At 49.5% G+C, this 23,858-nt stretch overlaps 1 protein-coding gene across 1 annotated transcript; it reads left to right on the top strand.

The window, feature by feature from the left end:
• The first annotated feature begins 52 nt into the window (after nucleotides 1-52).
• Nucleotides 53-23,858, top strand: msrab (methionine sulfoxide reductase Ab). Its single transcript, XM_067243524.1, has 6 exons — nucleotides 53-227; nucleotides 4,354-4,422; nucleotides 4,689-4,808; nucleotides 7,337-7,441; nucleotides 16,894-17,000; nucleotides 23,398-23,858. The coding sequence occupies exons 1-6, from the start codon at nucleotides 53-55 to the stop codon at nucleotides 23,578-23,580; spliced, it is 759 nt and encodes a 252-aa protein (XP_067099625.1). The 3' UTR covers nucleotides 23,581-23,858.

The raw sequence follows: 23,858 nt of genomic DNA, 5'->3' as shown, positions 1-23,858 counted from the left end.
TGTCACCTCACTCCTCCCTCCCTTGCAACGTGAACGACGCAGCTCAATAGGAATGAAGGGTGTTCATGGGCAGCCATTTTCGCTGTTATTCTCTCAAGCACATAAACAAATCGTCTGGTGCTTTCTTTTCTCCGTGTTACTCGCTGTCGCAGAAATGGCAGATAAGACACAGTTACCCACGAAAGACCGGGCTCTTAAGGGAAGAGAGGAAAAAATGGTCGTGGCAGGTAAATCATACACTTCTTCACTGGCAACAAAAAAAATCTCCTGCCACAACCGGGAACATGAATTCCACCCCCATATTTGTCATTATTGACCTTATTTGCATAAGCGGCGGGTTCTTTTCGTGGCCAATAAGGGGTGGTCCTGAGCAAAACTAAACCAAGGCATACAGCCCGTTTACTCTTAAATCACTTGAACCCTGTTCTGTTTATCTCAAGTCTGTCGTATGGATCATCATATGGTTAATCACACTGATACTAACACATACGGTACTCTTGTGATACAATCCAATGGATTAGGCTAAACAGAAGTTATGTTTTATGGTGTTTTATGGTTTGAACTGAAATGTTAGCATTATACTCTCACAATGCTTTTCAATGATGACTTATATTTCAGCGTGAGACAGTGAGTTTAGAAGCATGAGAATCTGCACTCCTGATAGAGGCCTACCTATCCATTTAACTATAGGCTATCCTGGTGATGCTATTTCTGACAGTCACATATGTAAGCAGGGCAGGCAGGCTACATTTGGAGGTGGACTCCAGTCTAGTTTATCACCTCAGCCAACCTCCCTGCCTTGAGCCCCTCAATGCATTCTGGGACCTCCATGTTTCACACCATAGCGTCCAGGCGTCCATATGTGCATTATGCGCATGAAAGCTCCGCCCCGTCGTAGAGTCCCGGGCCGTCTGTCGGAGCAGCCCGGAGACGCAGCATGGCGGAAATCTGTTCCTCCCCTCTCACACCACGGGAGGTGGGGTGGGGGGAATTGGGAGACGAGGGAGGGAGGGAGGGGGGGGGGGAGACAAGCTTAGTCCTGGCTGCCGACTTCTTAAACACATCCATTTTGTTGGCAGTGTTGAATCAGAAATGTAAACAAAAAATATTGTAGATGACAGTGTGGATGAGTGTAATAGTAGATCACTGTATGGGCTACAATCTCCTGTCCCATCTTGTCCAGAAGTGTGGTATTAAGTATACCACTATCTACTATGAATACCAGTATTCTACTTTGTATACCTGTGTATAGTAAGGCACCACACAGGAAGTATTCTTCTGGGTAAACCAGCTTTATTTTACGGCCACCGGTAGTCTGGTGTTAGGGAAATCAGTATTCTACTGATGCCAGTATTCTACTAGATCAGAGGAGTTGTACAGAATGTGAAGCTCAGGATCTTGTACCAGGCTAAGGGTGGTAGTCCTCGCCATAGCAACTGGATCTGGTTGCCTGGAAACCCATTTGTATGAGGGGAGTATATATGAATGTTCTACCTAGAGTTCCTGGTCTTCTGGCTGTGTCTGTGAGACAATGCAGGGACAGGCCTGGAAGGGCTTGCATTGACCCTCACTGTGGTCACCTTCCTTCTCTCTCGCTGACTATATATATTTGTGGTGAGCTGTGTAAGCCACATGGAGACTCTTATATTTCAGTTGGGTGATTCAGAAGAGATTATTGGACCATCCTCTGTCTTCTATGTTTAAATAGAACAGGTTTCATCTCACCCCACCCTCACCCTCACTCCCATCCTCCCATAGCTGTGTTGTAGTGGAGTTGGCAACAGTTTAAAGCCACAGCTTCCTCCTTCTCCTCGTGCCGGATAGTGTGCCAGCCTGTGGGGACAGAGAGAGAGAGGGGGGTGGGAAAGAAGAAGAGTGACTATCACAATGTCACTTGGGGACAAAGTGATCAGCGCTGGGGAATACGACCTCTCGTCTCCAGCCCTGGCGTCCCTGGCATCCCTGAACCCTCTCCTGCCGTCTCTCAGAGGGCAGGAGAACTCCGCTTTATGGGCACGAGATGAAGGAAAGCAGTGGCAAGCCGCCCTGAGAGGGAACAAAAGAACACGCCGGTCCGAAGCACAACTGGACCTGGTGGTTGGTGGACAAAAGACAGGCGGTGACTGCGGGTTTGGTGGAATGCAGTCGCCACTGGTTGTAGGTGCTGGCATGGGCATAGCGACCAGTCCACCACAGGTTGTAAGGGCAACAAACAATGTTTGAATTCCGCTTTAGTCCTGACAGTTTTGCCCCGGCGAACACGGTTCTTCCGTCCCCTCAATAACCAAACAACGAAAGAGAGAAAACAACCGGCCATGTTTTATCCAAGTAGAAAAAATCCTTTTCACACGTATTCTTCTCCTGCGGTATTATGCCGCCTCTTTTGTACGCTCATTCGGCCCTCCCTGCATGTGTTTTTTCGTTTTCCCTCCTGTCTGTGTCCTTAGCTGGCGTATTCAGCTAGTTCTTTATCCTCTTTGCTGGTAGAGAGGTGGGCTGTGTTTCTGCCAGAGGAGTCTGGGTGCTGTGTGGGATGGGTGGGGTGGGTGGGGGAAATGGGGGGTGGGGGGGCGGGCGCAGTGAAAGGAAGTAGCCTGGCACCGTCTGGACTTCTGCCAGGACTCCATTGGAGAAGTGTGTGTGTGTTGTGAGAATGGTGGAAGGGGGGTTGCAAGATGGCAGGATAAGAGTGAGCTCAAAATGAGAAGGGGATGAGGAGATGGAAGGAGAGCAAGGTAGATTCTGGCATGGAGTGGCTCTCTCTGGACACCTCTCTGTGTTGGCGTGTTCTTGGCTCCATTCTCTCTCCTCTTATTATTTTTTTCCCCCCCCTGTGTTTGTTTTTTTTCTTCTGTTTTGGACCGACCCAGCGCTCATGTGTTCATCTGCTGCCCGGAGGCACGCCGCGCCCAACGCCAAGAGAATCTCTCCGTCCCTCTGCTACAGTCATCTGTTGATCCTCACCTCCTATTTTCTGGTTTCATCACTTTGGCAGCGTCCACACATCCTTTACCTCCCACTCTTCCCCTCCCTCTGTCCATCCTTCCTTCTCTTTTTCATCCCTCCTTCAGGGTTAGAGTTACACCGAACATGGCTCCCTGCAATGCTACACGTCAAGATGGACGCATTTTTTTTTTACTTTGAGCACATTTTTCATAAAGGTCTTACCTACACAACAGTTAGTACTGATAGGGCCACAGTAGGACGTGAGTCCATTGGACCCTGACGTTATTCAGGACAGTGTCACATCGCATCTAACTCACACTGACCAGATTAGGTGAGTTGCGACATTGTGTACGTGTGCGCATGTGCACGGTCTGTAGGCCCCCGTGGGGGTGAAGGGCCCTTCACTCATGCGGCCCATTTATCCATTGACTAACATTAGTCTGTGCAGTCCAAACCAGCCTTGCTGAGTGGAGATTTACACACTAAGTCACCTCAGTCTTCTTAGCCCTTAATCCTGCCCTCACATCTGTGTGTGGGTTTGTCTTTCCATTTTAGCGTTCTAATTCCACACGGCACAGTTGGCATTGCCACACCAACGCCACCAAGCAGCCCTTACAGCCTCCCTTTACTAGGCTTGTCCTTTGCCTTTTCTAATGTTGCACTGCTGACGCCAGCCCTGGATCCTTCAAACCAGCTTCTGTCTGTCTGTCTGTCTGTCTGTCTGTCTTTCTTTCTGTCTTTCTTTTGGTTTGAGTTGGTTGGAAGGGTGTGCATGTGTTTTTATGTGGATGCATTAGAGAGTTAGAAATGGGGGTCAAAACCATTTAATCTTGTAAGTGTCTTCCAGTGTAGACCCAACCATGTTGATCCTGCTTAGCAGCCAACCAGTGCAGAGCCAGGCTGAGCCGGGCCGGGCTGGGATAGGCCAAGCCATGCTAATCTAGCATGGTGTCAGTCACTTACCTGGAGAAAGGAGGAGGGAGCGAGGGATGAGATGGGTAGGACCCCTCCTTGAACACTGCCCTCTACTGTCCTCCTCTCCAGGCCATGGTTATTAGGATATTAGGATTCACAACGGCACAATGACTTTGGGTTCACTGTATGGCTGGGGGGGTGTGTGGGGGGGGGGGGGGGGGGTGGAAACACAAAGAGCACAGAGAGGTGCTCCAGGTATCGTTTAACCTCTATCTTTCTCTCTCTCTCTCTCTCTCTCTCTCTCTCTCTCTCTCTCTCTCTCTCTCTCTCTCTCTCTCTCTCTCTCTCTCTCTCTCTCTCTCTCTCTCGCTCTCTCTGTCTCTCTCTCTTTCTCTCGCTCTCTCTCTCTCACACACACACTCTTTCTATCCTCTCCCCTTCTCTGTTTTGTTCGGCCCTCTCTGCCGTCCCTCCTTCTCTCACCCCAACTAGAGAAGCATGCAGTCAATGGCAACCCCACCGTGGAGCCCTTCCCTGAGGGCATGGAGACTGTCCTTTTTGGTGAGACCTCCAACATCTCCACCACCACCTCCACCTTCTCCACAACCTCTGACTCCGTCCCTGTCCCCCCCGAAATCCATAAGTCTTCACCCACACCTCCATCACATCCTCCAACCTGCTGTATCTGGCCTGTCCTTCAGCATCAATTCCCCCGGTGGTTTTAGACCAGAAACACAGAACACTTCTGGCCTAGTTAGTTCATAAGATCCTGTGTGTGTATGTGTGGTTGCTTGGTGAACACGTGTGTGTGTTTCTCTCTGTCCCAGGTATGGGTTGTTTCTGGGGAGCTGAGAGGCGTTTCTGGATGAAGTCAGGTGTGTTCTCCACCCAGGTGGGCTATGCCGGGGGGGTCACGCCCAACCCCAACTATGAGGAGGTTTGCTCAGGTACTCTACACCACTGCCTCCTTAGGATGTCGCAACACTCGAAACCTAAACATTCAACTTTTGGTCAGGCACACAATGTTCTGCAAACTAAGCCTGTGTATCTGTGCCGTTTTACCTTGAATGCAAGGCCTACACTAGCCGCACCGCTAACACAATTCCATAACGCTAACCCCACTTCAAGAAGGTCCAAGACTGAGACGCTTGCGAGGGCGAGGCGGATGAAGAGTGTGTCATGGGTAGAGCTTTTTGCCTTGAAGAGTGTGAGACAGGAGGAGAGCGAGAAGGAGAGAGGGAAAGGAGAAGAGAGGAAGCATTCTAAAACTCTTTGGTCGTCCCAGCAGCCTCCTCTTCATCTGCAGTCAGTTTCCCAGCATGCTCCTCTCTCCGGCTGCAGCCCCCCTCCCCTCCTCCCAGTGACCTACTTGTAGGGATTGGGCTCTTTCCCCCTCTTTCTCTCTCTTTCTCTCCCTCTCTCCCTCTCTCTCTTTCTCTTCCTCCCTCTCTCTCCCTCTCTCCCTCTATCCTCTATTTTCCTCTCTCTCTCAATGCGGCATTTTTGACTACAGAGATTCCACTGCTGTTCAGCACCACCATAGCCCTTCCCTGCTCTCTCTCTCGCTCTCTCTCTCTCTTTCTCTCCTTTATTCTGTATGTCTCTTTCTCGCTCTCACGCTCCTAAGACTTTACATTTGAAATGGGCTCATCCCGGTTCTTTTTTTCCCTACACCCAGTGTCACCCACCCCTCTTCCACTTCTTCTCTTACTGGGATTCCTGTCCGTATCCTCCTCTCTCTCCCTCTCTTTCTGTGTCTCACTCCATATTGTCTCCAGGATATGGAGTGAGAGCCGGGCGCCTGTTAGTGATGAAGATAGTAGCCAAAGCTGGAGCCAAGCCCAGTTTTAAACTCCTCTAAAGACCCTGGCTCCCATTCTGGAGTCACCCCTCCATCCCTCAATCCCTCTATTCCCAGAGTCACTCTGGGAGTACTAGCTGCTAGCTTCAGACGTCTCCTCTGCTTGGGGCATTGGAATGCAGGCAGGAGCGCGGAGCGATGGAGAACGAAGGGATGGAGAACCAGGGCTGGCCACTTCTGGCTTGGCTGGCAGACCTTCTGAGTGGAATACCCCCGAGCCAATCCCTCTTCTTCTCTCTCTCTTTCTTCCCTTTCCTCTCTCTAACTTTTATTTTATCCCTCTCTCTTTCGCTCATACACACAGAAGCACTCTCCTTCTCTATCAATCCCACTTTCTCTTGCTTTCTTTCTTTCTTTCTCTCTCTCTCTCTCTCTCTCTGTCTCTCTCTCTCTCTCTCTCTCTCTCTCTCTCTCTCTCTCTCTCTCTCTCTCTCTCTCTCCTTCTCTCACTGTCAGAAACAAACTGGGGACCTCAGAGAGTGGAAAAGAGGGAGAAAGGGGTCTGTAGAAGAGCAGGCGTCGCTTCATTGGTGGCTCGTGACAGAGCGGAACGGTACTCTGGAGACTGAGAAGCTGTCAGGAAACGACAGAAAGAGAGACGGACAGGGGACATGGACAGACAGAGAGATGCAGAAATAGATAGAGACAGTCCAGAGAAGGAGGGGGGATATTAGAGATGAAGTAAGTTGAAGTTTCCGAGTAAATAGCTACACAGGAGAGAGAGACATCTAGAAAGACATCCAGGAGTTCAGTTGTCGTCAAATGTGTCCTGAAAGTCTAGTAGAATCAGGACTGACTGAATGTCAGCTCTAATCGTAACTGGGTACCTCCTGTGTGTGTGTGTGTCCTCTGTGTATATACGTGTATATGTGTGTCTTTGTTCTTGTGTCCTGTGCGTGTATGTGTGTCTGTGTACACGTTTACTTGTTCTGATTCCTTTTCTTGTGTGTGCATGCACGTGCATGTTTATGTGCCGTTGCTTTCTGGCTTGCTTTCTGCACGCGTGTCTGTCTGCGTGTGTGTGTGCAGTTAGCAGCTGACCCTGAGCAGGCCCCTCTCTCAGGATGCCTCCAGGCAGCATGTTGAAGCTTGGGGGTCCTGGCAGCTGCAGGCAGGCAAGGGCTGCCCCCAACCGTGCCTGTCTTTTTGGCTACTTCCTGATAGAAACAGTTGCTATGCTCCCACGCTGCCTCAAGCCGTACACATCTCTGAGGCCTTTTTTTCTCTCTTGCTCTTTTTCATTTGCTACTTCTCTTTCCTTGTCCCTCCTTTTCTCTGGAACCCGGCACAAATTCACACAGCTCTCTACAAATCTGTATGGGCTCATATCCAAATACCAGCTAGTCATGCACTAATCTCACAAATCCACACCCATCTATAGATCATGTTGAGATCATAGCAGAGAGGGAGGGAGGGCGAGAGATGGAAGTTAAACTTGTTTTTTCTAACCAAATATCGACCTGTTCCCAGTACACAGATTAAATAAACTGCAGTCCGTGGAGATTCCAGTGATTGAGCCCACTGTGACTGATAGTACTGTACAATGCTTTGTTGGGATGAAAGATGTTGCTTGCTGATGTTCTCAGCACGCGTGTTGTGTGTGTGTTGCTGCAGGTCTGACTGGCCACACCGAGGTGGTCCGGGTGGTCTTCAACTCCAGCCACATCCATCTGAAGGAGTTCCTCAAGCTGTTCTGGGAGAGCCATGACCCCACTCAAGGTAGCACCTCTCTCTCTCACACACACACACACACACACACACACACACACACACACACACACACACACACACACACACACACACACACACACACACACACCTGTCCACGCACGTGGTCACACGCACAAGCACACACGAGCATGCACACACTTGTGCAGGGACACACACGCAGTTGCCCCCAGACAAGACCCTTCCCAAGGGGCACTGTGTATTAGAGCAGAAGGAAGATGCTCAGATGACTGTGACTGTGTCTGTGTTTTATCCATGTGTGTGTGTGTTCTATCCTAAGGGAGTTAGTCCTAGCCAATGCCAGAATGTGTTAATGTGTCTGCTATCCAACCATCCATGATAAGGTAGACTAGCAGGGTGTGGGCCCAAATTCAAGCTGCCTGAAAACTACTACAGGTACACAAACATACTGTTCTGTTTTCTGGTGAACTAGACTAATTGCAGTTCTAGAACCTGAGCATGTTCCTTTTGCAGTTCTAGAGTTGGAACATGTCTTTACACCTGGGGGCTTGGTGCTTTACATTTACATTTACATTTAGTCATTTAGCAGACGCTCTTATCCAGAGCGACTTACAGTAAGTACAGGGACATTCCCCCGAGGCAAGTAGGGTGAAGTGCCTTGCCCAAGGACACAACGTCATTTGACACGGCCAGGAATCGAACCAGCGACCTTCTGATTACTAGCCCGATTCTCTAACCGCTCAGCCATCTGACTCCCTAATCTTACCTTTAATCCTCCTAGGAAGAAGAAGAGATAGATTAACCCTTGTGTTATCTTCGGGTCATTCTGACCCATCAGTCATTGTGACCCACCGTCGTATTGCGGCAACTTTAACGCATACAAAAACAAAGTGAAGCATTTTCTTTTAACCGTTGGGCTGTCTCAGACCCCCCACATTGCGAAGGTTAAAAGAAAAATATTTTTATTTGTTTTTGTATTGGGTAAAATTGGGTAAACACAACGATGGTTCGTTATGAACCTTTGGGTCATGTGACCCGAAGGCAGCACAAGGGTTAATACTTTAAAAAAACAATGGCCACAGTCAGCTCCCCTCCTCTCCCCTCCTCTCCCTGGTTCTCTCCACCTCCGTTTCTACCGCTCTCGGGAGGAGTGGAGGGGTGATGTAAGAGCATTAATTCACCATGAGGCCGAGAGAAGGAGGCACTCTGCTCAGTCACCCAGAAGTGAGGGGTTTGGAGGGGGAGAGAGCGAGAGAAAAATGGTGGAGAGAAAGAGAGCGAGACGGAAGGAGAGCTGAATCAAAGATTGATGAGGACCGACCTCCTGCCTTTAACCACGTCAGTTAACGCTGATGTTAGCTGCTCATGGCGCTCTGTGGCCATCGTCATCTCCTCCCACACCAGTGAATGAAAACACACCTACACACCTACAGCAACCAGGTATAGACTGGCTGGGCTCCAAACCCTACAGACTGAAAGGTGCTGAACACTCAAACATTCTGTCTGCAAAGAGCTGCTTTTCCTCCGGGTTTCCTTTCGAGAGAAAACTGACGTTTGTAGCCTGACTCATAGTTCCTCTTTTCCTTGTCACTGTCACCCACACCCGGGGCAGCTACGGATCAATACACTGATCAATACATTTGCATTTATGTTTCCGCTCAGTTGGGACTGATCCATGGACACTCTTGTTGTCATGAATTGTTAATGACAGTTATTACTGGGGAGTTTTTGTGCGTAGACTCATGCTCTAAAATGCTGGGTGTTGTGGATGCCCTGTAGGTACAGTAGACCCCTTACCTATATGGAACATGTAGGGAACATCAGCTTGAAAACCTTTGGAGAACAGTTTTTGGGGTTCCTAGTGGAACCGTGTCTCCTATAATATTTTGTACCGTGAACCATGTTTTCTCTAAATCGTTCCCTCACCGAGTGTAGAGAAGACAACTCGCTCACGTGACTCCGTTCTGATCCCCCCCCCCCCCTCCGCCCCCTATTCGCCCCCCTCCCCGTCCCCCGTCTGGGTTCACGTGCAGAATCGCTCTGATTTGACAAATGTGGCGTAGAGAGGTGGACGTGGGCCTCAGGCTCTTCCTCGGCGCGTGCTTAAGCTGCAATTTATTCTGTCCACCTAGGAGGTTGTGTTTGAAGAGAAGGGAAGACATTAAGGAATATTCCCTCTGATATCACTGGCTGCACTGATTCGGGCTCACTCACACATGAATGTACACACACACACACACACGCATGCACACACACACGCATGCACACACCCAGGCACACACACGTATAATCACGTGGTTCATCTCAGTGTGTGTGTGTGTGTATGTGTTGAGAACTCTGCCTTTCTGCTTTGCCTCAGTTCAAAAGGGTTTCAGTCCCAACAACGTGATGTCGAGCTGCGTCTGCTCTTCCAATCATGTCTTGGATAGCAACATTAACAGCCAATCAGAAACTCCCAGCAGCCTCTTCTTTGTGCCCTCTTTCCATATTCAGAAACAGACACTGTCTGCTGGTTTTCCCCGCTAGGTTGCAGAAAGAACAACCCTGTACACGAATTACAAGTTTGTTCTGTCTTTCTAACACTGCAACTCGTACAGTAAATACATACACACACACACACACACACACACACACACACACACATATATACAACTACACACAGTGTGGTGATCAAGTGATCAAGGCCATAATGTGGCAGCTGCACCAGTCAACAACAGAAACTGCTGTTTTAAATTCACACTTGGAGTTTTTCCTCCTACATATTGCAATAGGAAGCTGAAAACTTTGCATCTAAATGAAGGGCATGTTTTCAGGATAAAACAATCTTTGTGAACAAAATTCACCAAAAGTAGGCTATTTCGAAAATATTTAATTGGTCCAAAAGCTGTGAGACAAGAAGTTGCCAGGATAGTCTCTCATTTCAATAAACGCTCAAAAAGCCTCACTAGAATTGTGCAGCTATGTTAAGCTATGCTAACACAGCATACGTCTTATTATCGCACGCACACACACATACTTTACGTGGACAGACACTCATCAAACACGTACATGTGATACATACACACAATGGGATGCACACACACATGCTTGCGGTGCACCGACATGCCTGCCTTGGCTGTTGGGATGTTCGTTACTTCCTCGTTAAAGTGGGACCCAACCCCCTGTTCCCTGAGGACCCTGGGGCTTTCAGGCTGTCGGGAGGATAAGAGCATCTTATCTCCCCCTTCCTTACCCCCCCACCTCTCCCCTCCTCCTCTCCTTCCCCCTCCCCCTCCTCTCATCCTCTCACCCCCCCCCCCCCATCCCGTCAGCACATCCGCGGAGCAGCCCTGCGAGTCTCCCGTTCCCCCAGGCCGCTCGCTCACCCTCACGCGCGCACACATGCGAACACGCGCTCCTCTTTTATCTCTTAGTCACTCTCTCTCTCCATCCGTCCCTCCCCGCTCCTCCCCATCCCCCTCCCTCTCCCTATCTTCCTCCATCATCTCCCTCTCCACCTTCATCCCAACAACCTGGGTTTCTTCCCCCCCCTCTTTGTTCCTCCTTCTCTCCCTCCATCCCTCCCTCCCTCCCTTTTTTCGCTCTACCTCCTCCCTCCTCTTCTTTGAGGCCATGCAGTATTTATGTCACATGCGGCTGATGCTGCGTCAGTGAGCAGACGGCAGGAGGGCATGCCGACGCGTGCACACACAACATGGCCGACGCTGTCGTCCTTCGATGGGAGCGCGCTAGGTGTTGACAGCCAAATCAAGACTGCTGATCACAACAGACGAGAGATGCGTTGTTTATACAAGCACCGGGCTGACTAAAGAGCCAGCCTCTTGTCATGTTTGTATTAATGCCTGTAAAATGATTGTACACTTGAAAAGGATTATTTAAATGTTTCTGTCTTTTTCTACTTACGATTGCTGCTTTGTTTACGATATGTGAGCTAGCTTTGCCACAGCCAGACAAAGCTGTCTTATTTCTCTAAAGGCCATTGGAAAGGCCGTGTGTCTTAAGTGGTATGAATGGAATCTGACCCATTTGATGAAGTACTTTTCTTCCATCAACTGTTTTTATACAAGCCTATCAATCCATGAGCACTTCATAAATTTATATATATATATAACCCTGTCATATATATGTATATGAAGAAACACACACACCACACACACACACATACACACATGCACATACACACATGCACATGTTCCCTCCAGCTGGAAAAGACACCCCAACCCCCCTTTTGGGGAGTTGCGTCCCCGATGTCACCACATTCGTCATTTTAGGGGAGCCCCTCGTATCTGCAGAGACCCCCAAGAGGGTTGACCTTGACCCCTCACCCCTGCCCCCCAACCCCCTCCTTCTGGTTGGCTGAAAAAGGCCCGCTCATTATCTTGTGTCACTTCATTACAGCTCCACAACTGACAGGTCTAATTTATGGAGATTGCGTGGCGAGTGGGTGGTTGAGGGAAGAGTGAATGTGTGTTTGTGTTGTGTGTGTGTGTGTTATTAGTGAGTGAGTGTGTGTGTGTGTATACATGTCTGAAGTGTGTGTCAGCGGTTTAGTAGCAGCGAAAGATAGGAGTGTTTACGCAAAATATTGCAGTTACGAATGTGTGCTTTCTGTGTCCGTGGTGTAATTTCAGTGTGTGTGTTTTACCTTTCTGCAGGAGAGACGGGGAGAGGCAGTGTGTGTAGGCAGGTAGAGGCCCGGTGTGCTAATCAGTAAGGGTTCCCAGTCTCAGTGAGGAGCATACTAATTACCTTCTGAAGAGACAATGAGACAGACACAACCAGACGCTCTGTCTCGCCACACACAAACACACACACACACACATCCCATGTCCACCCCCAACCACACATATACCTTGCTCAGAGCGGGTGGGATGGGGGGGGTCAGGGCCTCATTTGGTTGGTCTGTAATTAGTCATCTGGCTGGAGGAGGGGAAGGGGTGGTTGTCTGGAGTCTGGAGGTATATCTGTGGCCCCAGTGGAGTGTGACGCCTCACAGTCCTGTGTTAGGCTGGAGGCTGGAGGCTGGGCCTATTAAAACTCCCCTCAAGACTCAACACAGCAATCCAAGTCTGACTGACATACGAAACTAACTACTGTTTACAAGTCGAGATGATAAAGGTTAAGGAAATTACAAAACCAAAACAGAAGAAGGGGCATCTCGATAAGACTTTCTTTCAGAACACACACACACACACACTCTCAGTTAGTGTTTTAGGGTAGCCCCAAACATGCAGTGACGGAATCCGAAGAGCATCTTCTCCTGTCTGTTCCTATGATGATCACAGCATAACCTAACACACACACCACACACACACACCACACACTGCTCTGCTGCCACAACTAAACCCCTCTACCACTTCACTATGCTTAGCTGCAGGGCTAGGCTACTAAACCCTTAACTTGTGTGTGTGTGTGTGTGTGCTGGGAGGTGCTCTCTCTACCACCCCTGCTCCTACACTTCTTCACGTCAGCAGCAGCTTACATAAGAAGGGCAAAAATAGCAGCGATCTCTGCTGGCACGCACATAGCAGTAGCACACAGAGACATGCACACAAGAGTAGCTCACACATACTCAAACACAGCAGTTGCACACACACACACACAGCAGTGGACACACACACATAGAAGTAGCGCAAACTGCTCTAGTGCACAGGCCACAGTACCACCCTTGGTGCTATCCTAGCAACAGGGAATCACTGCAGTTCTCGCCACACACACATACACACATATTTAAACACTTTATCTGTAAATGGCGAGGGTTGCCATGCACAGCAGAGACAACAGAAGGGACCCTGACTGTCCTGGTCCAGTCCTGCAGCTCAGGTGATACAAGTTCAGGTGAGAGAGGCTGTTGAGAGAGGCTGTTGAGAGAGCTGTTGATAGAGGCTCAAGTGATAAAGGCTGTTGAGAGGCTGGTGATAGAGGCTCAAGTGATAGAGGCTGTTGAGAGGCTGGTGATAGAGGCTCAAGTGATAGAGGCTGTTGAGAGAGGCTGTTGATAGAGGCTCAAGTGATAGAGGCTGTTGAGAGAGGCTGGTGATAGAGGCTCAAGTGATAGAGGCTGTTGAGAGAGGCTGGTGATAGAGGCTCAAGTGATAGAGGCTGTTGAGAGAGATGGTGATAGAGGCTCAAGTGATACGGCTGGTGAGAGGCTGGTGATAGAGGCTCAGGTTATAGAGGCTACCGAGAGAGGCTGGTGATAGAGGCTCAAGTGATAGAGGCTATTGAGAGAGGCTGTTGATAGAGGCTCAAGTGATAGAGGCTGTTGAGAGGCTGGTGATAGAGGCTCAAGTGATAGAGGCTGCTGAGAGAGGCTGTTGATAGAGGCTCAAGTGATAGAGGCTGTTGAGAGGCTGGTGATAGAGGCTCAAGTGATAGAGGCTGCTGAGAGAGGCTGTTGATAGAGGCTCAAGTGATAGAGGTTCAGAGCTCCGGAGCATCAGAGAGGATTCTCTTGTGGGCCGGTGGTGACATAGAAGCTGGAGATGACAGGCTAATCTCAGCACTTACAGAAGTTAACAGGATAAAGCCCTTTGCCCTGTGTTTGAGATGAAGGATGGCAGGTTGTGAAGATGCCAGGGGAGACTTAGCTGTCCAGGGTCAGACAGGCTGTAGGTTCAGCAGAAAGGGGAGGGGTGGAGGGGGTAGGGGGGCAGGTTAACACACTAACACCTACTGTACAGAAGAGTGTGCCTGTTTCTCCGCCTTCCCCCTCCTCTGTTTTGAGATGTACTATAATCGTTGCCATGGCACAGAGAATGTGTCGCCATGCTCTCCTAAATGAATGGTGCATCATCATTTCAACCCCCACTTCTTCTACCCTTCCCTCTCTCTCTCTCTCTCTCTCCCTCTCTTCCTCCCTCTCTCTCTCCCTCCCTCTCTTCCTCCCTCTCTCTCTCCCTCCCTCTCTTCCTCCCTCCCTTGTTTGCCATCCCGGTCTTTCCATAGCAGCCGGCAGCCCTTTTAATCTGATTACCTTCTTACCGTTTCAGACCCTTTTTTGCCGGCAACTGAAAAACACACAAATCTGTGCATAATGCCGGGCCTACCCCTTTACTCCCTCCTCACCCACCCACCCACCAACACACACACACACACACACACACCTACACACACACTCATACGCATAAGTAAGTACATGCACACACACTCCCACTTATATACTTATTGCACATGCACACACACAAAATATGCACCCAACACAGGCGTCCTATCCACCATCAGTGGCAAAAGGATTGGTGGAATGGAAAGAAAGAAAAGCAGAGAAAAGAGACAGGAGAGGGAGTTGACAGGAGAAAGAGGTGGCTTTTAGGCTGTAAGAAAGCCTGCAGTATGAAGCTATGGCTGTCAGGGTGTGTGTGTGTGTGTGTGTGTGTGTCTGTCTATGCGTGAAAGAGACTTTGCAGAGAACTGAGTTGCTGCAAAATCTCAGAGGGGGATTGTAGCCCCAGCAGTGATGTGTTATTGGTGAGTTTGTGTGTGTGTTAAGGAGAGTAGCTCCATCATCTCCCTGAAGACTTCCTCTCTGCTACCCACAACCTGCCTGTCTTGCTGCCTTTTAAAAGGTTTTTCATTTTTGGGCAAAAGAGAGCTACTTTTACATTAAGTGGGGAGGTTAGGGGTGTGTGGATGTGTGGATGTGAGGGGTGTGTGGAGGTGAGGGGTGTGTGGAGGTGAGGGGTGTGTGGATGTGAGGGGTGTGTGGAGGTGAGGGGTGTGTGGATGTGAGGGGTTTGTGGAGGGGAGGGATGTGTGGAGGTGTGTGGAGGTGAGGGGTGTGTGGAGGGGTGAGGGGGTGTGGAGGTGAGGGGTGTGTGGAGGTGTGGATGTGAGGGGTGTGTGGAGGTGTGGGGAGGTGAGGGGTGTGTGGAGGTGAGGGATGTGTGGATGTGAGGGGTGTGTGGAGGGTGAGGGGGTGTGGAGGTGAGGGGTGTGTGGAGGTGAGGGGTGTGTGGAGGTGTGGGGAGGTGAGGGATGTGTGGGTGTGTGGAGGTGAGGGGCGTGTGGTGAGTGGGGAGGTGAGGGGTGTGGAGGGGTGAGGGGGTGTGGGGGGGTCTTGTTAGGTTTGGGCTTTGTGGGCGTAGGTCAAGAACCTTCTGAAAAGGGTGGCGTGGTTCTGAGACCCCTGCCCCTCCCCTCGCCCCCTCCCACCCTCCCTCCCTCCCCTCACCCCCCATCAGCCCCTCTGCTTTCAGAGGCAAGGCAGCATGAATTATGCATGAGGAATGGGGAGGGTCTCATTAATAATTTCTCAGCCCTTTGATGGATGGAGGAAAAAAACAGGGGTCCTTAAAAATGAAGAGAGGAGAGGGAAAAAAGAGGTGAATTTTCAGTGTGTTTGTTTCTTCTTATTTTAGGGGCCCTTGCAGGTTGTTTTGAGAAGTTAGGAATGTCCTGCTATTTGAAAGAGACTGAGTCCCTTTTGGATGACTAATAATCCTCTCTATAGTTTCATTATTTCAATATGCTTCAAAGCCTCTTCTCTCTCTTTGTATTCAGTGACGTCTTACCGCTTCTAGAATGTTCCAGTGTTCCGTCCTACTCTGGTGGTGAGGCACTAGCGGTTGCCGTAGAGGCCAGTTAGGACCTTAGGGTCATACAATAAGGTCACGGGGGTAGAGTGATGAGCCAGAGCAGCGTCGGGCAGCCAATGGGAGAGTGGCATTGTGCCCTTTGATGGAGGGGCAGCCATGAGCCTGGTCAGAGAGACGAGCTGGGGGAGATGGCTGGCATCCAGCACTGCAGAAATGGAGGGATGTGGAGGAGAACAGAGAACGAGAGAGGGAAGGAAGAGGGAAATGATGTAAAGGCAAAAAGAGAAAGAGGTAGAGAGTGTACCGTAATGACTGAGGAGGTGGAGATGGAGAGCAAGGTTGGGGAGTTGAATGAGATATTTGGAAGGAGGGACAAAGAGAAAAGAATGAGAAAGATATATTGAATAGAAGGAGGGAGAAGGTGATTTAAGGTTGAATAGAAGGACAAAAACAAATCTAAAATTGAAAGAAAGAAAGAAAGAGAGAGAGACATTGAGGGGGTGGGTGATGAGAGCGAAAGAGGGAGGAATGAGAGGAAAAATGGACAGACAATCATGGAGGGGCTCCTGCTCATGCTTACCTCAGGATGACATTTGAAAAGCAGAAAATAGACCCGAGCCATGCGGCCGCTTCCCACAAAACACACAGCCTCCTCGCTGGCTGGCTGGCTGACTGATGCAAAGCTGATGAAAATGATGACAGTATGGTTATGAATATGGGAAATCAACACACGTACGAGTGAAGTACAAGATGATACAGACATGGCTGACATACTGTACCACAATATGGCATTTTGTCTACACCATATGTACGTTTGTGTTCATGTCTGACGAGTTCTGCATGTTTGTGTCTATGTCTCTGTGTGTGTGTGTGCATGTCTGTCTGTGTGTGTGCATGTCTGTCTGTGTGTGTGTGTGTGTGTGTGTGTGTGTGTGTGTGTGCATGCAGGAATGAGACAGCAGAATGACAGAGGGACCCAGTACCGTTCAGCCATCTACACCTCCAGTCCCTCTCAGCAGGAACTGGCTCTAAACACCAGAGACACCTACCAAAAGGTACACACACACACACACACACGCTCCACACCCCTCACATAGACACACCACTCGCAGACACACACACACACCACATACACAGCACACGTCTACACATTACACACCACCACACAGAAAGACATACCATACACACGTACTACACACACACGCACACACACACACGTCTCTGAGGACTGCAGAGTTCTACCAGAAGGCACTGATACCTAATCACACAAGCACACTAACACAGATGCACAGGGGTGTCAGTCGTGTTTCTCCTATTTGAATGACAATACCAGAGGTGTGCTTCTGTGGTGTTCACCTCTAGCCTAGCACATCAGCTAGTCAAGCCAAGCCACTCACCCCTAACCTCCCTCACCCTCCTCACCCCTCATCCATCCATAAGTGACACCCAGCATCCCCTCCATCCCCAGAGACGAGGCGGGTCAGTAATCCATCTCCACATCTCTCCTGCTCGCACATGTGTCCCTCTGTCCATCCCTTCACTCCTCCACCCATCCCTCCATCCCTTCCTCCTTCTTTTCATCCCTCCCTAAATGGGATTCATAGGAAACGGGATTGCCATGGTTACTGACGACTCCTGGGGTCACCGGTCATGGAACAGGGGACTGTCAGGTTGCCGTGACAATCCCCCCCCCCCGCCCCCAGACTTGGCCTTGGGCAGGGGTGAGAGGTCAGGGGGGATGGCAGCTGGGTCCAGGAAGAGGAGTTTAGGAAGGAGGTTGGGGGGGGGGGACGCAATCAGACCAGAGGGCCAAGACTGATGGGTTGTCAACGGCCACAGACCCCGCCCCCTTGGTGACCTGCGCCCCTAAACCCCCTCCATACACACACGTGCCGTGACCCCCTACAGAGTACCTAGCCCCGGGCCCCTGGGGCCCCTGGGGGGAAGGACCTTCTGCCCCCACACGTGCCACAGTCCCTGTGGGGTTCAGTGTCATAATGCCGCTGCGTCACCAGCGGCTGTCACACGGTCACCTCCCTGTCAGGGACTGACTGATCTGACTCAACTCTGACGGGAGGGACAACAGTCCTGCTGACACACCATAACTGTCAACCTGTCCCCTGGCACTAGTTTCCCCAGATGGCAACTGGAACGTATGGCTCCACAGTGCGGCTGATAACACACACACTGAGCCAAAATGGATCCTCGGTAAAGCTGTCTTTGTGGTTGCACCTAGCAGTGGATGGTTAGAGAGGCTTCAAGAGCAAGTTAGTGTGTAAGAGAGTGTGAGCAGGCTTGTGTTGCCAGGTCTTATATCTAATGAGTGGAGTCTGTTGCATAAGAATTGCTAGAGATGTAATAATATATGACTTTGCACCTCATTATGAGTACCGCGTATGCATCTGTGTGTGTGTGTCTGAGTGTGTGTACATGTGTGTGTGTACGTGTGTGTGTGTGTGTGTGTGTGTGTATGCGTGCCCTCCAAAGGCCTGGCTTGTCCATAGAGGGATGTGTTTGGCTTCCTGTCAGTAGCAAAGAGAGAGTGGGTGGAGGCTATTCAGATGATTCCATGGGCATCTGAAGACCCAGATTCTAACGTACTCCAACCTGCCAGTTTGCCACACACACACACATACACACAGCCCAATGAATAATTAAGCTATACAAAGACGGTCTTCTGCAGGGCTTTCAGTTTCTCAACTTCAGCAGTGGGGCAAAAATAAGCGAGACAGAAAAGCTTGTTTAAGCGCGAGAGCTGAGAAGGGATGGGAGGAGAGGGGGAGGACGAGGAGGGGGGGAGGACGAGGAGGGGGAGGGGGGGGGGAGGAGGGGGGGAGGACGAGGAGGAGGGGAGGACGAGGAGGAGGGGGAAGAGGAGACGCGAAGGGGGGTTCTCTTTAATGAAATTTGAAATTTGTGGAACATCAAAGGCTTCTGTAGCAGAGCGGCTGTGGCAGCGGAGCAGAGGAGCGCAGCGCGCTCTATTCCTCTTCCTTTTTTTCTCTCCTCTGTCTCTCCTCTCCCTTTTTTCTTTTTCTCATATCTGTCTCCTCTCTCTTTCCTCTCTCCCTCTTTTTTTCTCTCCACTTTCTCTTTCTCTCTTTCTCTTACTTTTTCTCTCAGCCTCTTTCTGTCTCTCACTGCATCACTCTTCGCTGCAGTTTCTCCCTCGAGCTTGGGGGAAGAAGGGAGGAGAGGAGGGATGGAGAGGGTTGATTAGGAGGAGAAAGCTTGGTGGGGGGTGGGTTAGGACAGGGTAGAATGAGGGAGTGATGGAGGAGGTGGGGTTGTTCTGTGCGTGTAGAACAATGTTTTTTATCAATCCGACCAGAGAGAGAGTGTGTGTTTGTGTGTGCGTGTAGGGCCTTGGTGGAGCAAGTGTGCCCTCTGATAAGACATCCCAACTTAATGAGCCGTAGGGGGAGGAAGGATTGCGAGGAGGTGGAGAGGGGGAAGAAGAGGGGGGTGATTGGGAGCTAAAAGTCTTGGGGTGAACCCCAGGGTTCTTAAAGGGCTGACTATCTCCATTCTCATGGGGATGGTATTAACATGTCGTTTACCTACTTCTTCCATCTCTTTTTTTCTCATTCTGCCTCCATTGCACACAATTAACCTCCCCCTCTCTGTCTTCCTGTCTCTCTCCCTCGCCTCTCTCTCTCTCCCTCCATCCCTCTCCCTCTCTATCTCCTTACCTCACTCCATCCCTCTCTCTCTCTGTCCCTACCTCCCTCTCTCCCTCGCTCCGTGTAGCTTCTTTCTCTCCATCGCCTCCACCTACAACTCAGAAACACCGAACGTAGTCATATGTATTTAACATTTTATGTTTATTTTTTTCATACAAAGTCACGGCGAAACACATCAGAAAATCCTTCCCAAATCTTTTCTCTATTTGATCTTGTTTGAAGCACCCTCCGAATAATATACAGTGTTTGGATTTACCGCTGCGGAGCGTTGACTTAGCCCTACATATGAGATTAGTGGGTACAGCAAAGCTACGACCTATCTGGAGCTGGTCCCATCTCTGCAGCTGATGATGATGCCACTGCACAAAATGTAGGAGCACTCGCTGCCGATTAGAGACAACCTAAAATGGCTGCCTGACCCGCTCTGAGAGGGATGAGTGAGTGGAGACACACCACACTATTTTCCTCCCGCGTGCACAGATGCACACACACACACACACACACGCACACACACGCACACACACACACACTGTGCAGTTCACGGCATGTTTCGCTACGTTTTGTTGTCTCTTTTCTTTCACTCTCGGTGTGTTGAGCTTCTAAATTCTGGCCTGACACGGAGTTGCCTCCGTCCCTCTTTTTCTCTTCTCTTTCTTTCCTCTCGTCTTTAAATCTTTATTTCACATCCTCCTTTAGGTCGGCAATGCTCATACATTTCTGGTAGATTCTACGCAGAACCAATTATTTATTTCTTTATGGAACCTAGATTTCTTCACTACCCTTACTGTAACAGATGTTTTATGTTTCTGTTATGTTTCATGTTAAACGGTGGTATTTCTTTACATATTCCACTGACGGCCGTAGAGGACTGGGATGTAGTGTTTTGTATGCTAATGATGATGGTGATGGTGGTGATGATTATTATATAAATGACTGTGGAGGGATTCTCTAATGTCCTTCAAATGAGTCAGTCAGTGTCACTGGTCTCCCGCCCTCTCTTTCTCTTCCTCTCTCTTCCTCTGTTTCGCTATCTGTCTCCCTGCCTTAACCCCCCCCGCCCTCTCTTTCTCTCACTGGCTTTCTCCCGGGTATAGAGGCCGTCCGTAGAGGATGGATGGAGAGACACGGTGGAGGATGTGTCTTTTTTTCTTCTTCTTGTCCTCTCAGTGTGTCACGTCATATTTGCATCCAGGGTCGAGCGTTTGTGGCGACGGTGAGGTTATCTCGCTTGGCTGCAGAGAGGGAGAGCAATGAGCCGTAGTCACAAGCAGGAGAGGGGGGGGGAAGAAAGAAAGGGATGATCAAGAAAGAGGGGGTCGATGGAGGGAGAGAGAGGGAGGGAGAGATTAAAAGGAAAGAAAATTGAGAAATAGCTGATAGGGAAAGATGTGGAGCGAAAGAAACTGAGAGAGAGGTGAGAAAGAGAGAAATGGAAAAGGGAGTTGTTGAGCCATGCACATGTGTGACAGGGGACTCTATCTGACAGGCGTAAAGAGCTGACTCACCCAAGACCCTCTACTTCCTTCCTACCATTACTGAGGCTAACGTTAACCATAGCATCTCACCCCGGTACACTCTCCTTCCTTCCTACCATTACTGAGGCTAACGCTAACCGTAGCATCTCACCCCGGTACACTCTCCTTCCTTCCTACCATTACTGAGGCTAACGTTAACCGTAGCATCTCACCCCGGTACACTCTCCTTCCTTCCTACCATTACTGAGGCTAACGTTAACCGTAGCATCTCACCCAGGATGCTCTCTTTTCTCCCTACAACCATCTCTTTGTCTCTTACATTCTCTTTCTCCACACATCTCTTTCTGACCATCACAAACACGCAGTCTCTCTCTTTCTCTGTCTCTCTTTCCTTTTGTTCTGTCCTCTTTCTGTCCAGCAGAAACTTCCTCTATCACTTTTTATTTCTCTTTCTTTACTACATCCTTCCCTCTCTTCAGCCGCAGTGAGCAGAGCAGAGCGAAGCCACACAGGGTCACAGTCAGCGAGACAACATGCATTCTGATTTATGGATTTAAAATGGCCGCCCGCCTAGCCGCTTGCCTGACTGCCCGGCGTGTTGTGACTGCAGTAAGCTTGGTGGTGGACTATACTCTCGCTGTACCAGACAACAAATCGGACACAGTGTTCCCTTCACCCTCTGCTGCCCTCCAGCCTTCTCTCTCTCCAACCACTGGCTAATTAGGCCATGATACCACCATCACCACAACACTGCTCACAGAGGGCACAGGATGCTCATTGGCCATGGACACAGACCAGGAGGAAGTCCACCTAGATTTGATCAATTGAATATGTTGGTTTTGGGTGTTTAGGAGGCCCATCCACAATGAAGTATTTCTACCTAACTTTGCATTTGCTATATCACAATTGGCTGTATGCCCAGTTAGATCTATAAATCTCTGGTAACAATTTATTCCCTTTTAATTTAAAGTTTTATCCGTTGAGCTCTCCAAATATGGCCTTATCTGTTTCCTTAGTTGTCGATAATTGCAGCATTGCCCAGTAAGGGCTGATGGAGGGAGGACTTCTGTGATGGAGGGAGGAGGACCATTGCTGCCCTGGTCTGTTTCTGATGCTCCACATCCGCTGAATCAGTTCAGCCTTGACAGCACTACAAATACTACACTGCCACCCTGTGGCCAAGGATGAGCACTGCATCACATGGTTATTGTTCTCCCTCACAATACGCAGCACAGCACTACACAGGATCAGGGACTGGTTGTTTAAGCCTCGACAAAGCACCAGTCCAGACTACATGGCACAAATGACTCGTAAAGACTTAAGATTGCTCTTATCTATTTGGTGTACATCTTGTGTATCCATATTCTCCTCTGAGATTTCATGAAGAAATCCAGCAAATAACAAACAAGCATGCCTTTCGGTTCTACTCTGGGCTGTCCTCTGGGGTGTTGATCTTTAAAGGCTTCAGGATGAGCTGTGTGTAGTGCTGAGGCCTTGTAGTTGTGCGTTGAGGGGCGAGTCCCACTCCTCCCAGTAGGGGAGCTGTCTGCCTGATTGAAGTGTCTCTCCTGAGGCCTCTCCTCTCTGTAGCGGTGCTTGAGGACACCTCAAAGACCGACACACTGATGCTCTTTCATGATCGGTCCTTCAGAGGTACTCACACCCCTGACAGATGGACGTCAGACACAAACATACCGCCAAACACAAACACTGCCTGTGTGCTTTCATCATTTCCTCATTCACATGGATCTAGTCCCCAAAGAAATCCCTCTTCCATACTTATTGTTTTCATGAACTCGAGGTATCAACAATAGCTACATCAGACAAGACCCATTAGGCAACCTACTTACTTTCAGTCAGTGAGCACAGTGATGTAGCACACAGGAACTTAGTCCCTTTGTTCCCTGTTGCTAGGTGAGTGGAAGGGACTTTAGGTCATGGTCATACCCCTGTAGTTTCACTACCAAGAGCCAGTGTTGCAGTACATCCCAGCTGTCATAGACTGGCCCTGTCACATGACACCCTCTTACTGGATCTCCTCTGTGCCTGCTCCTCGGAGGCAGGGTTATAAGAGGAGCGGATGAGATGTGGTCACTTTGCGACGTGGCTGGTAGATACAGACTGTTGCTTGTCCCACTGAAATACTGTTCAAACTGTCACTTGTGACCATTGATCTTTTGCTTTACTTTCTACATGTATTATTTGTCCGACAGGATGGATACAAGAATCTACTAAATGAGTTAAATGTTAAATGTGTAAATATGTAACAAACACAGGCTGTTTGTTTGTGTTAGGTGTTGAGTGAGAAGGGCCATGGGGCCATCACCACGGAGATCCTGCAGGACCAGAAATTCTACTACGCAGAGGACTACCACCAGCAGTACCTGAAGAAGGTGCCCAAGGGGTACTGTGGCCTCAAGGGCACAGGGGTCTCCTGCCCCATAGGAGCAGGGGCTGGTGACAAGGACGAGCTGTGACCTGGGCAGGAGGAGAGGAGGAACATAAGGGAGCACAGAAAGGAGTTTAACAGGCTTGACTTTGATGATGACCAAACCATAATTATTTTTTTTATATTTACTTGAGCAATAACGACTCAAGTATTTGTTTTTAGGCGTACTCTTGATGAAGATCTAGTCTACAGACTTCTGATTGACACTTTTGCATTTCAGACTGCAGTGTTGTCGAATAGCCAGAAGATGTCAGTATGCACCAAATAACATGAATAACTCAAAATGAAGATTTTATGTCATTCCAA

Source organism: Osmerus mordax, chromosome 9 (genome assembly GCF_038355195.1).
Source record: "Osmerus mordax isolate fOsmMor3 chromosome 9, fOsmMor3.pri, whole genome shotgun sequence".
NCBI lineage: Eukaryota > Metazoa > Chordata > Actinopteri > Osmeriformes > Osmeridae > Osmerus > Osmerus mordax.
The sequence above is the reverse complement of the archived record's forward strand: the minus strand, read 5'-3'. Positions and strand labels throughout refer to the sequence as shown.

Coding starts and splice junctions, on each gene's coding strand:
- msrab (XM_067243524.1), top strand. CDS start 53: ATGAAGGGTGTTCATGGGCAGCCATTTTCGCTGTTATTCTCTCAAGCA. Junction 4,423..4,688: donor CATGGAGACTGTCCTTTTTG/GTGAGACCTCCA, acceptor TCTCTGTCCCAG/GTATGGGTTGTTTCTGGGGA. Junction 17,001..23,397: donor CCAGAGACACCTACCAAAAG/GTACACACACAC, acceptor TGTTTGTGTTAG/GTGTTGAGTGAGAAGGGCCA.